A 13531-nucleotide genomic window follows, 5' to 3' on the forward strand; every position below is an offset into this window, starting at 1 on the left:
TCAAATTATACACGTTGTTATTTTTATTGACTGTCCTGAGCACTCACTCCGTCAGTGCTTGTCAGGCCCTGTATATGCATGTTTTTGTTCTGTTCTCCCACCAACTGCTCGGTGTCCATTCTGTCTTCATCCCCGCTTGATGGTAGGATAATCTCTGAGGGTGACATTATGTCACATGCCCAAGGACACATAGGCAGTAAGCAGCAGAGCCACAACCTGACTGAAGCCAGTCTGACTTTAGAATTTGTCATTCCAGTGCTCAATGGCTACGTCCATCACAGCCACTCTCTCCCCATGTGGGTGCCTGGCCATGGCCGCCCATATCTCCACAGACCCCTGAAGAGTGGAATGGACTGAGCAGACTTGTGGGTTTATCTGGAGACTGCCCAGATACAAGGCGATTTTCTGAAAGATATTTTTAAAGTTAGCACGTATCACTGGATGTTGGAGGCTGCATGACTTCACCAGAAGTCTCTCCGAGCTGTTGCTGCAGCTTGGGGACCTGTAGTTAGAAGTGCGGGAAGAACATGGGGAGGGGTGAGGAGCAGGAGCTGCAGGGTCAGCCCTGGGGGATGAAGACGTGGGGCTGTGTTATCAGGAGCCTGACTAAGTTAGGTGTGAAGATGTTCTCCTCTCAGCAGAGTGACACTTGGGGATCCATGATGTTGAAGGTCCTGCCTGGGACCCAGAGACTTAGGGACGAGCTGACCACCTGGCACCAAGTCGCTTGCAGTGCAGTCAGGCTGGGAAGGCAAGTGCACAGATACGTGCCAGAAGGTGAGCTTCGGGAACAGGGAGCAGCAAGTGACGCCAGTCAGCGGTCGGGTCTGAGGACAGGGATGGCATGAGCGCCAGCGCAGTGGGTCGGCAAGAGGACAAAGGGCATCAGAGGCGGGGGAGATATTCTGGACCCTGCATCGCAGGGCAGGAAGTCAGGGGCGGCAGGAAGCAGTGCCACAGAAGCAGGTGAAGGATGCTGTTTGTGGCCGGCTCAGGGTGACAGGGATCATGCAGGGGGGGCACACATCCTCTGGCCTCCATGGAGAGAGACTGGAGCTGAGGATGATAGGTGAGGAGAGAGAGCTGAATCAAGGCAGGGAGGCCGAAGAGAAGGGAAGAGGCCCAAGAAGTTATGAGGTGGGTTCAACAGAGCTTGGCTCACGGCTGGGCATTGTGAAGATGGGCAGAGAAGTAGGGCCCAGGTTGACTGCTGCTTGGTGACTTGGTACGTGAGGTTGTCACTGCTGGGGCTGAGAAACCCAGAGGAGGGAGTTCCAGGTGCCCATGGGACTTTCAAGTGGGTCCTTGCCAGAGGCAGTCAGAACAGAGCCCTGGGGCTCCACAGCCAGGTATGCACTTGGGAGGCCCCAGCATGTCCATGTAAAGGCTGGAGTGGAAGGGAAGCACCAGGAGCATCACTTTTAAGGAATGAGCATTTCGAGGCCCATCAGGCTCGTGAATACTAATGGCTCCTCTCTGGGACAGGACATTGCCTATTTGCCACAGAGGCAGCCCCAAACATACCCAGACAGCTCTGCCTGGGGATGGGAGCTGACACCAGGGCTCTGGGAAGAACAGGGCTGAGCTGCATTAATCATCACTGACTGTAGGCCTCTCCTGCTAAAGGAAGGGAAGTGTTCAGATCTGAAAACTCCTAGTCCAGAGGTGTGGGGTTGGTCTGTGAAACACATTTGTAGTATAGGAAAAGACTGCTGGGAAGCCCCATGACAGTTTCCCCTGCAGACACACATGTGCACATGTGTGTATGTATACCATTTCCTGCTCAGAGTCAGCATGGACACCTGTTTGCAGGGACTCTTTCAAAATGGAGCCCATTGCAGCAAGAAATGGGGCCATTTAATTGTTTCAGAGAAACTCAGGCCCTTCTGGGGTTCTCTTTAGCTCACAGTGATCAGTTAAGACTCGGTGCCCCTTGATGAGAAATGTAAGGTTCTCATCATAATTGTCCAGCCACCCCCACCCACTGCCCCATTAGAGTGCCCAAGAATCTGCTGTCTGCTGTTTGACTATCTGTGTCAGGCAGATGACTTGAGATGACCTTATGCATCGCCCTGATGTTATATGGACCACAGTGTGTTCCGAATATAGGGTTGGGCATCAGTAACAAGGACTCCTAACTCTGTGGCCTCTGCTGGTGTTGTGGCATGGTCTGTTGGAGCTGGAGTGACCTACATTGCTCACAGCCTGACCTCAGTTTACCAGTAGAGAGTCCTGCCCATTTGGTTCAGTGGTTGAATATAGATGTCCTCTCGGAAATGCTTGCCTGGTGCCCAAGGATAGGCTGAGGCCTCTTCACAACCCCTCTCCCAGCACCCTCGCTGCCTTTCATGGTTATCACTTAAATAACTGTAGGGTTATTTCATCTCTCTCTGCCCCGTGAGCTCCAGGAGAGCAGAGAAGATCCCACCTGCCTTGTGCCTTGCTGTCTCCATTCCCCAGCACAGTTTTTGAAGCGAGTGCATGAATGACTTGAATGCTCTCATTGAACATTTGAGACCTTGAATCCCCTTAGCACACATGTAGACCTTACTGATGCTCTGCTAGGAGTGCAGCCAGGGGCGGCCCTCTGAGAGCCTGCCTTCTGACGGGAGAGATGGGGGCATAGCCACATCATCGTGGTGTCAAGAGCAAGGCAGCCCAGGGATGGAGCGGCTGGATCTGAGCGCTTGGGGAAGGGTTGGCAGAACTCAAGTGAGAGGGATAGTGGCAGTCCTGGCCAAAGGGCAGGGCCCCTGCAGGGGAGGGCATTTGTGGGGAGCTGTGCGTGACTCCCCCTGTGCCCGAGTTTGGAGCACCAGAGGTATAGGGTGAAGCTGGATGGATGTGCCAGGCCTTGATTTCTAGGAAATTTCCATGATGGGCCAGAGGTGTTGATTCTTCTTCAGGAATGTGGCAGCCAGAGAAGGCTTTCAGATCAGAGCCATTAACCATTCAGACGTGTCTCTACCAGCCCGGAGGGCAGGGCGATTGGAGAGTATGGCCCGCTGTGGGGAGACCTCTTCAGGAGATGTTCATTATGGCCTGGATTCAGTCACAGTCAGGTGGACAGGAGAGGCCTTCTGAGAGTTGATGGAGACAGAGTATCCTCTGGACTCGAGTGGCATTTTGGATGGGGATGGGGAGGAGGAGCAAGGAAAGACAAGCACTTCTCTGTCTTCTCTAAGGACAGGCCCAGCTAGCGGACCAGAAGTGTTCTGAGGGCCTGTGATTACAGCCCAACATCCTCTTGAACTCTGGTGAGCTGTTCTTGGCCCCACGGAGAAAGGATCATGAGGTAGAGACACTGCTTTCATCAGACGACCTAGGTAGCAGGCTTTCCATCATTGCTGGGGGCAGGTGCCATAGTTTTCCTTCACGAAGGCTTCCGCATGTGTCCATCCTGGTCTCAAGGATATGAAAATGCAATTATTGAACAAGTGTGCAGGACGTCGCCAAGAAATCCCATTGCCTTTTACATCATGGGGCATAAAGGCAAGGCTCTTAAGAGCACTCATTGTCAGAGTAGCGTTGAAGCGGAAGTGGCCGCTGAAATGGATGTTACGGTATCAAAGGTGAAAAGCATTGCCGTTCTCTTTCCAGGGGCAAAGTGCTCCAGCAGAGGGCCCCAGCCGGGCTTGGTGGGGGCTCAGTGGCTGCAGGCCGGTGGTCCTTCCCCTAGGGGCCGGGGAGAATGGGGCGGGGGGCAGACACCATTCCCATGGTCCTGATGTCTGTGCCTCTTGCCTCCACAGTGTGCTTTACTGATCCACCTCCAGGGCTGCCGCCATGTCGAGCCGGGGTGGGAAGAAGAAGTCTACCAAAACCTCCCGGTCTGCCAAGGCGGGAGTCATCTTCCCGGTGGGGCGGATGCTGAGATACATCAAGAAAGGCCACCCCAAATACCGGATCGGAGTGGGGGCACCCGTGTACATGGCCGCCGTCCTGGAGTACCTGACGGGTGAGTACACCCGAGTACCCTGGGGGCACCCCTGGATTTGCATTGTGGCAGTCCAGACACCCTCCAGGGATCGAGCCCACCATGGGGCTCCTTTTCTCTTGAGACTTTTCAAACCTGCAGAGAAGCTACAGGAGTAGTACTATGGACCTTTTCACCCAGATGCCCCAGTTTACATTCTGCCCTGTTAGCCGTCCATTTGGAAATTTCTTTAATCTCCCAACATTGGCCTTTGTAGTATTTTTGTGTGTGTGTGGTTTTTTTGTTGCTGTTGTTTTCTTTCCTGATCCAAGATCCATTTCAGGATCCTGCATTTCCTTTAGTTGTCAGGTTTCTTTAGTCTTATTTAAGTTGAAACAATTCTTTACCTTTTTTTTTTCTTTAAATCTTCCATGACATGGACGTTTTTTGAAGAGTGCAGCCAGTTGTGTTGCAGAATGTCCATCAGTCTGGGTTGGTTTCATGCTTGCATTTGGGTTGAGCACTTTTGATGGGGGGATTGCCTAAGTGCTCTAGCGTCCCCGTCTAGTATTGTGCTAGGAGGCACCTGACGTGGGTTTGTCCTGCTGTTGGTGATTCACTGGGGTCCTATGGTTAAGGATTTCTGCACAGCCTCAATCACGGTCTTCCCCCAGTGGCTCTGGCATTCCTGGATACTCTTACCTGAATCGGTTATTGCTGTAGTGGGTACAAAAGAATGCTGTTTCTGTCATTTCTTCTGCTTGTATTAGTTGGCATTCTTCTGTAAAGAACTTACTTTCCCTCTGCCCTTCCCTCTTTCTTTTCTTTGGACTCTCAGTGTTGCTTCAGGGACATCTTTATTGGGTTATACACTACACGTCATCACCCAGGATGGGGCTCGCATTGTCTCATGTTTGACATTCAGGCCGCTTCTGCTGTCCTATGTGATGGCCTCTCCCATTCTTACACATTTTCTTGCTTTCCCCCACAACAAGATGTTCTAGTCTCATCCTGAATTTCCCCGGCCCCAGTCTCAAAATCAGCTGTCTCTCTCAGGGGGCAGGGTTGGTCCTTTTACCGAAAATAACTTTATTGGTCTCACTGGTGGCTCCATGGCCACTGCGGGAAGCCAGCTGAGGAGGGATATCACCCCCATCTGTAGTGACTCGAAAACCAGCCTCAAAGTGTAAGAGAGCTTGCCTGGGGCCTCATAGAGCAAGTAAGGAGCTGAGAAGGGACCCAGATCCTGCTGGGTCATTGTAACGCTTTTACTGCTTAGTGCTCCATGCTCCTCGGGGTGTGTGGCAGGAAGGACACCCGCGATCTTGCAGCCACCTCTCCCACAGCCAGACAAGGGGACTCAGCAAGAGCCCTTTCCAAAGTGATAACACGAAGCAGGAATGCTGGATCACTTCTTGCTTCTCCCGTCTCTCAGTGAGGCAACACCAAGGGTTTCTCCCTAAAAACATGGTCATGAAGTTGTTGTGTTCTTCTGAAAACACTGAGGCATGAGAAATCACTGGTGGGTTACAGTTAGGAGGCGTCCGCATTTCTGGGACATTTAAACCTCTGCTTTGCAGACTCTCAGAGGCAGCATGCCTGGTAGCGTGAGCTAGGTGTAGTTCTTCTCGTTCTAGACATGACTAACCAGAGGCTCAGAGCTTGCGACACGCCCAGAAAAGCCATGTGGAACATTGGCAGTCAGGGGAGAAGTTACTAGATAGGAGGCAGAGGACATTGTTTCATTCTGGCTTGTCAGTTTACATGCTGTGTGACCCAGAGTGATTCACTTAACCTCTCTGGACCCCAGTTCCCTTACAACTCAGATGTTGACAACAGCCCGTGCTCCACCAACTCCAGGCTGCTGTGACAGCCAGAGGGCTTTGTTTGAGCATGATGGGAAAGCTGACGTGCTTGGGCATACCCAGTCAGGCAGTGGTTCCTGGGTCCCGAAGGCCATGATGTCCCTGTCACTGGGATGTCCACAGATGCTGTCATTAAGTCAAGTATCAGATCAGTTTCATTTCTTCCTTCAAGCTTCTGTTTTTTAGTTGGCAGAGTGTGGGGCAGGGATGAGGGGTTACCATTGCTCCAGCATATCTGAAGCAGTACTGTTTGTGCTGCACAGAAAATCTGGATGTCTTCCTCATCTGTGGCTGGCTGGCTCTGGAGCTGAGCACAGTGCTCATGACTTTGAGGTCAGTGGGCCCGTTCTCTTGGACTTTGCTTCTGTTTGCACCCACACCCCCTGTGCCTCTCCCTAGCTCTTGTGGGTGTGTGGTAGTGGTCACAGAGGGGTGTGGGAATGGCCAGGGCTGCCCATCACAAGCACTGGAAAGTAACTCAAGGCAAGCTTTTACTCAGGTGTCAGCCATGTTAACCCCTGTATATTAAGAATAATATATATTTTTACATTTTACCAAGTCCTTCTGGCAGAGCTATAGTTCACTGAATCTGAGCCATTTTTTTTCTGCCTATATACAGTGCTGAGTCACTGGCTTGACCATTGCCCTATGCCTGCCCCACCGTGGTGCCTGGCCCACATGACGAACACTTCGGGAGACCTCCTGAGACATTAGTGCTGTGCTTAGTCTTGTTGTGGTTACTTGTGCCCTGTTGCCAGATGGGGTAGTAGCTGAGCTCGGGGGCCATATCCAATAAAAACACTGTGCTGTTCCAGGCCTCGGAAAAGCACTGCATGCCCGCACTGACGGACCGGTGCTAAGCACCTTGGCCTGCAATGTGACAGCATGTGCATATTTGGAAGTCCTGAGTGTTTGCCCCCTCAGAACTTTGGTTTTGTTCCATGAGTGGGATGGGAAGGTGGACAAGCCCTCTCTCTGCTCTGCTTTTTGATTTTGCTTCCCTCCAGACACTTTCTCATTCATTCTACAAACTGTTGAGCACCGGCCGTGTATCAGGCCCCATGCTAGGCTCTGTATGAGAACACAGGAGTGACTGCAGCAGAAATGGTCTCTGTTCTGTGCCACTCATGGTCGAGGCTGGAGAAAGAACCAAGCAGCCCAGATGGTTACCACCTGGGATAGACGCCATGGAGAGCATGAACCGGCCAAAGCAGGGCTCAGGCACCTGGGCGCCTGGAGAGGAACTGGCTCAGGAAGGCTTCTGGGAGGAGGAGCTCTCAGCCGAGACCTGGAGAAGGAGGTTGGGCCCGTCAGCCCCATGAGAGCTGGCAGTGGGGCTGTGCCACCCACTCACCTGTGCTCCAGGTGCCTACTGGGCACTAGCCTCAACCCAGAGCTCAGGGAAGATTGAGGATAAGGGAGGAGCCCATGTGCCAGCCCTCGAGCAGCTCAGGGCCTCGACCAGGGTGTGGCCCAGACGTGGTGCTCTAGCAGGAGGTGTGTGAGCCAAGTCCCAGCCAATCAGCAGGACCTTGCTGACCGTGTCTCTGGCCCTGGCATTGAAGCCGGAGTTTCCTCCCCACAGAGAGCTTTTTGTCCAGAGACAGGTACAGGCAAGAAGAAGGAAGTGCTGTGGATTTGTGTTAGATGGTGGAGGCTTGTTAACCAAAGCCCCCCTGCTGGTCTAGCTGTCACCCAAAGGGCCCTGTAGAGGGACTGTGTTCTCTGCGTGGCCCAGACTCTTCTAGGTGGTGCACAGAGCTGCAGGCCTAGCGAGGGAAGTGTGTGGCTGATGCCCTTCGGCGTGGCTAGGCCAGGCCTCCAGCATTCAGCAGGCCCCAGTGGAGAGATGAGGGGTCTGGATGAGGTTGCTAATAGGACAGCTGAGCTACCAGGGTCCTGCTGGGACTAGGTGGCTGCAGAGCGGGGAGCTGATGTCTCCCTGGTGTCCAGCCCTGGGGACCAGATGGGACGCCAAAATGTTCAGTGGATGTCACATAGAAGCAGTTAGAGCTGGATGGTTAAGATGCGGACCTAGGTGTCCACAATTTCATAATTGTGGCCTCAGGCCAGTTGCTCACATTTCTGGGCTGTGATTTGATTATCTGTACCCTGGGGCTAGCGGGGACCGTCCTAGAGGCTGCAGTGAGGGAAACACAGGGAAAGGGCTCATCCCACACACACAGTGGAAGGGCCCATATCTGACCCTTAGCATTGGGGTTAAGGCAGAGAGAGGAGGAAGTCCCTAACACCCCCACTCTGGCAGCTGATGTTACTTCCCTTAGGATGGTGATGGGGGCTGTCACTGCCCACTCATGCATGTGGTCCTTCAGCTGCTGAGAGCCCACCGAGCCTCACCGGCACCTGCAGAGGATGCCTTGGCGGCCTCAGTCCTGCTCTCTCCGGTTTGTTTCACACAGCACTTAAGTCCTCCCCCTAAAGCCTGTGCCAGCCTCAACACCAAGATGTCCTGTTAGCAAACTCATCTGTCTGATGTTGGAGGCCCCTTCCATCCTGGGCACCTGGCACATGCATGGACATCTACCTGAAGGATTTTTCAGTTAGCCAGGAGCTGGGCACGCCAGAGCAGAGGCCCACTGGCATTCAGAATGTCTGAGCCAAGAATGGACATTTGGGCCGGGAGCCATCAGAGCCCAGTGATACCCCCCAACCATGCAGAGCATGTTGTCATGGGCGAGGGACTCCATTCTCCTCCTTATGGCCTGCTCAAGGCTGGAATAGGTGTGGGGAGGAAGTTGTAGCCTTGCATCTTGCTCTGAAATGTGAAGCTGGCCTCTGTTTTTCCTCTTGGGTCCAGAGCCCAATCATCTATCGTACTTAGAAGGCAAAGGCAACCTCTAGAACATGCTTCAGCCTGGCCACCAGACAGCTCCTTCCCCAGATCTGTGGGTGCCTGGCTCTGCTTCCCTGTTGGGCTCTCTGGAGTTCTTCCCAAGAAATGTGATGCTGTCCATTGGGGCAGCCCCTGCCCAGCCATCACCTTCGCCCCATGATACTGTGGTGCTTGTCCCTTCCATGACATTTAAATGATAACATTTAAGGGAATAGGGAACTTGACTTGGGTCAGTTCTGAAAGCCTCTGGAATCTCTCCCCTGTGCCCAGCATAGCACTGCTGGAAGGTATAGATGTGAGATGTGAAATGAGCAACTTGTGGCTTGGCTTTTGCCCCAGTGAGATGTCCAGTGATTTTTGGGACACATCATCCCAGAGACCAATAAAGGAACAGGGCAGAAAAAGGGAGAAGTAAAAGGTGCTTGAGTCCTACTGTTGGGGGGAGAGGGGTGGTAACTGAAAAGTGCGTGGAAGCGCAGAGAGCAAGCACCCTTTTGATTTGTTGCTCTTTTTTTCCCCCTCAGATTTCATGTATTTATTTATTTTAGAGAGAGAGCACAAGGAGGGGCTGAGGAACAGGTAGGGAGGGAGAGGGAGGAAGAAAGAATCACAAGGGGACTCCACCCTCGGCATGGAGCCTGACCTGGGGCTCGATCTCCCGACCCTGAGATCATGACCTGAGCTGAAACCAAGAATCGGATGCCTAACCAACTGAGCCACCCGAGCATTCCTGATTTGTTGGTCTTAAATCATGGGTCAAGGCACTGTGGGTCAGCATTGCTCCAGCTGTGTGTAGCAGAACCAAAGTGATGAAATTTAAGAGGTATTTTACCAAAAAAACACAGCTCCATGGCCGAGATAGGAAGACGGCTAGATTCACATCTCCTCTTCTGAGATGGCTGTATGAATAACCTTAGAGGAGTTTCTCAGTGAAGAAATTTGCTTTAGTTTGGAAACCACCAAGAAGCAGCTGTGTTTACTGCAGGACTCTTCAGAGCCTTTAACATGTGGGTGTCCCTGTGAATCCCCACGGGAAGAAACTGTCATCCACATTCGTTCCCAAACTTTTGTCACGGAAGTCTCTCAAGGAATACCTTACAACACCCTGCATGGTGCAGTGTGGGGGACCCTGGTACGGCTTACCCCCATGACAGTAGCACTGTGAGGCAGGCTAAGTGAAGAAACAAAACCGAAAGCCTCTCCAAGAGCAGGCTTTGGTTTGTTCCGTTGAGGCGCAAAGCTTGGCTCAGAGGGGCCTGACGCACCGGCAGCGACGCATCAGCGTTCACTAGGTGAGGTGGTGTCTCGGGAAGCCCGTAGCATGTATTGCACTAAACTGAGTTGCTCAGGTATTGACTTGGCGATGGCTTACTAGACCCCAGGCCCTGTGCCAGACAGTGACGTACCTGACAAAAGTCCGGCCCAAGGAACTGACTCCCTAGAAGGGAAGCACCTTTGGAGCCATTTACCCCACCAACCCCTGAGAAAACAGGCCTGGCTCCTGTTCATCAGGTCCAAAAAGATAGGCAGTGATATCTTTTTCTTTCTATTCTTCCTTCTTTCTTCTTTTTCTTCCTTTCCTTTCCCTTTCTCTCTCTCTTTCTTTCTTTCTTTGTTTGGTGCAGGAACCCTATCCCATGGCCTGATCACAAACCTTATGCTACAGCTTCCCTCCTAGTACTCAGGCTTGTTGCAAAAATCCAGTCCACTCTCAGAGGGTTTCTCGACATTGAGGAGGATGGAAAGCTCTCAAGATTGAATGTGGATACCTTGTGATAAGTATGGACCCTCCCAAGATAGCCACTGATGTGGGTTCCTAAATTGTGTTCCATTTAAAAACCCAGTGTTGTAGGATTGCATTTCTACCTCTCACAAGATAAGGCTGTGGCTAGAATTTTTTTTTCTGTCTTTTTTGGATCTAATCTACAGAATGATGAAGACGCCTGGATTTCTGTATTCTTTTCCTCTCTCTCTCTTTTTAAAGATCTATTTATTTGAGAGAGAGAGAGAAAGGGAGACAGAGTCAGGGGGGAGCCGTTGGGAGGGGCAGAGGGAGACGGAGAGAGAGTCCCAAGCAGACTCCGCACTAAACACAGAACCTGATGCAGGACTCAATCTCATGACCCTGAGATCATGACCTGAGCTGAAACCAAGAGTCAGTCCCTTAACGAAGTGAGCCACCCAGGCGCCCCAAATTTTTGTATTCTGAATCCCCCACTTCTTCCATTTTCCCCAGCCCTGTCCCCCCTAGAGTCCATGTTTTAGGCCTTGTCATCCCTCTCCTGTCTCGTCAGGGACCAGAGCCTGCCCCCTGTCCAGTCAGCCCCTGGCACCTTCTTCTGGCAGATGCTGTCATGGGCCAGTTCACAGGGCCAGCTCCTGACCTGGGGAATAAGCAGGGTCCCCTGGGTGACCTTACAGCCACTTTGCAGACTAAATGGGGCCTCACCCTTGTACTGACTGCGTCCTACAAAAAAACCCAAGGAAGAGGGATGGCTCTTAAGAATACACCTTGCTGTCTGGTTTGGCTGATAAAATGATTATCTTCTGCCCAGGTTTCAGCTTGCTTGATTTCTGATCCATAAGTGGGTCAGGTGTTGCATATCCCTTTGGTATTAGGGGTTGGGCTGCATTCCGGCCCCGCCCTGTGTCCTCCAAGTGCAGGAGGGGGAGCCCTCCCCATCTGCAGCACGCCCTGATACACATACTCATTTCAGCAAATATCCATCACATTCGGTGTTTCTGATCTGGGAAAGGACCTGACAGGCTTGGCACATCGAGGTAGGCAGAACCTGCACTTGGCTCTGTCACTTACCTGGGCTGCCTAGCACTTTCCTATCCAGGACACCTGAGTGTTTCCTGTACTCATGCAGCTAAAAATAGGGCAGGAAGAGGAGGACAGCCAGACTGGCTCCTGATGCCCCAAGGCCCCCTGAGTTCCTCATGAGTCTCTGGTGTGTTTGCCAGACCACCCCTACCTTGGACTCACTTCAGGCCAGGGCCCAGCTAGCTCTCATGAGCACCTTCTTGGGCGTTCGTGCTGCTCTGGGGCTCTCAGCCCCCCCACAGTGCTCCCTGTTCTGCAAAGCGCTTTACTAGCTTCATAGCCTTGAACAAACCACACACACACACACACCCATGCACATGTGTGCACACACATGCGAGGGAGGACTGGGGATTTTAATGAGCCAGAGGACTGCAGCTGGAAAAAAGTGGGAAACACCAAAGTTGAAACTAATGTGCTACATACCCAGTGCACGCAGACAGTGCTTAAATGCCTATTCCCATTCCGGGTTATAGGAGCAACTTGTGTTTAAAAATATAAGAAGTTGAAACTCATTCATAATTCCACTGCCCAGAGGTAGCTGCGGCACTGGATGCCTTTTGTGCATACATGCAGGAAAGGGAGTTAGATTTTAGCCCAATTATTTGTTTTTATTAATATCCGCTACTGATGAACTTCACTGATAGCCAGTCACAGAAAATCATCGCCATCCATCTCACAAAGCAAATTGCGAGGTAATTCAGGAGACGCTGCACGGGCAGTCCTCCCTCTGCCTCCCAGGGGAGGAGATGATTCCATGGTGGGAGACATAGGAGGAGTGCTTGGAGAAGCGGTTTATCACAATGAACCTTTGATACTTCCTTCATCACGTAGTGTCCGATGGCTAGGTGGGACAGGTCTCAGGCTGGAGGAGAGAGCCCAGAAACCTCCGAGGGGAGGGGTGGCATTCCCAGAGTTTTGCTACCCCGCCGCAGATGTGGAGGACGGCGGGACAGCACGGGGATCCCAGAAGCATGTGCACTTGCCGCGGAGCACAAACACGGAGTTCTTATCTGTCCACCACCAGTCCTTCCGAGGAGTCCTTGAGGGGGTCCACGACAGTGTCAGCGTGACCTGGGCCCACTTCATGGAACAGTGGCCCCGCTTCCCCTGCTTTCTCAGAGCTGGGGCATGGACTCTGGCACTGGGCTCAGAGAAAGGAAAGGCCTCATTGCTTTCTTTTGCAGTCATTTTCTCCCAGTCTGTGACTGGTCTTCTTACTCTCTTAACAGCGTCTTTCATGGAGCTGAAGTATGTGATTATAATGAAGGCTAGCATATCATTTTTCGTGTTTTGCTCCTTTGGTGTTGTATCTAAAACCTTGCCACCAAACCCGAGGTCCTGCAGGTTTTCCCCTATGTTATCTTCTAGGAGTTTTATAGTTTAGTGTTTTACATTTAGGTCTGTGATCCATTTTGAGTTAATTTTTGCAAAGGATGTGAGGTCTGTGTCTAGACTTTGCATGTGGGTGTACAGCTGTTCCGACCTCTCTGTTTCCTTAAAGATGCGCTGCATTGTCTGGGAACGCCCAGTGGTCAGGGAGGCTCTCACTTGCTTCACGATTTCCCCATGAAGGGTCACATGCCACTTTCATTTCTGCCACTGGGTCTGTAGATGCAGAGACAAGTTCCCTAGCAAGGGTTCTGTTTTCGCTGGGGCCAGTGAAAAAGCCCATAGCAAGACCAAACTTGTTTCTGGATTCAGGCAAGGGAAAAGGTATGCCCCAAACTGAGTGTGCCTCTTTCTTCTCAGGTCTTCTGTCTGGGACCACTTTATTTGTGATTGAAGTACATCGTTCAGAATTTCATTTTGTGAGTCCTTTTGTGATAAATTTTCTCAGGCTGTGGTTTTGTACATGTTTCTTTTTTTATTATTATTTTTTTAAGATTTCATGTATTTATTTGAGAGAGAGCACAGAAGCAGGAGACAGGCAGAAGGAGGGGGAGAAGCAGGCTCCCTGCTGAGCAGGGAACCCAATGCGGGGCTCCATCCCAGGACCCAGAGATCAAAGGTAGATGCTGAACCGAAGGCAAATGCTCAGCGGACTGAGCCACCAGGCATCCGTGAACATG

General features: G+C 51.9%; 1 protein-coding gene across 5 annotated transcripts in view; it reads left to right on the forward strand.

Moving 5' to 3' along the window:
• Nucleotides 1-13531, forward strand: part of MACROH2A1 (macroH2A.1 histone) — a 73171-nt gene that overhangs the window by 5517 nt on the left and 54123 nt on the right. For all 5 annotated transcript variants that reach the window (XM_080804751.1, XM_080804753.1, XM_080804752.1 and 2 more), the window contains exon 2: nucleotides 3753-3958. In XM_080804751.1, coding sequence (XP_080660877.1) covers nucleotides 3787-3958 — 172 coding nt within the window. In that variant the 5' untranslated portion in view covers nucleotides 3753-3786. The remainder of the gene's footprint in view (nucleotides 1-3752; nucleotides 3959-13531) is intronic.

This window comes from Martes martes, assembly GCF_963455335.1.
Source record: "Martes martes genome assembly, chromosome: 5".
Taxonomy (NCBI): Eukaryota; Metazoa; Chordata; class Mammalia; order Carnivora; family Mustelidae; genus Martes; species Martes martes.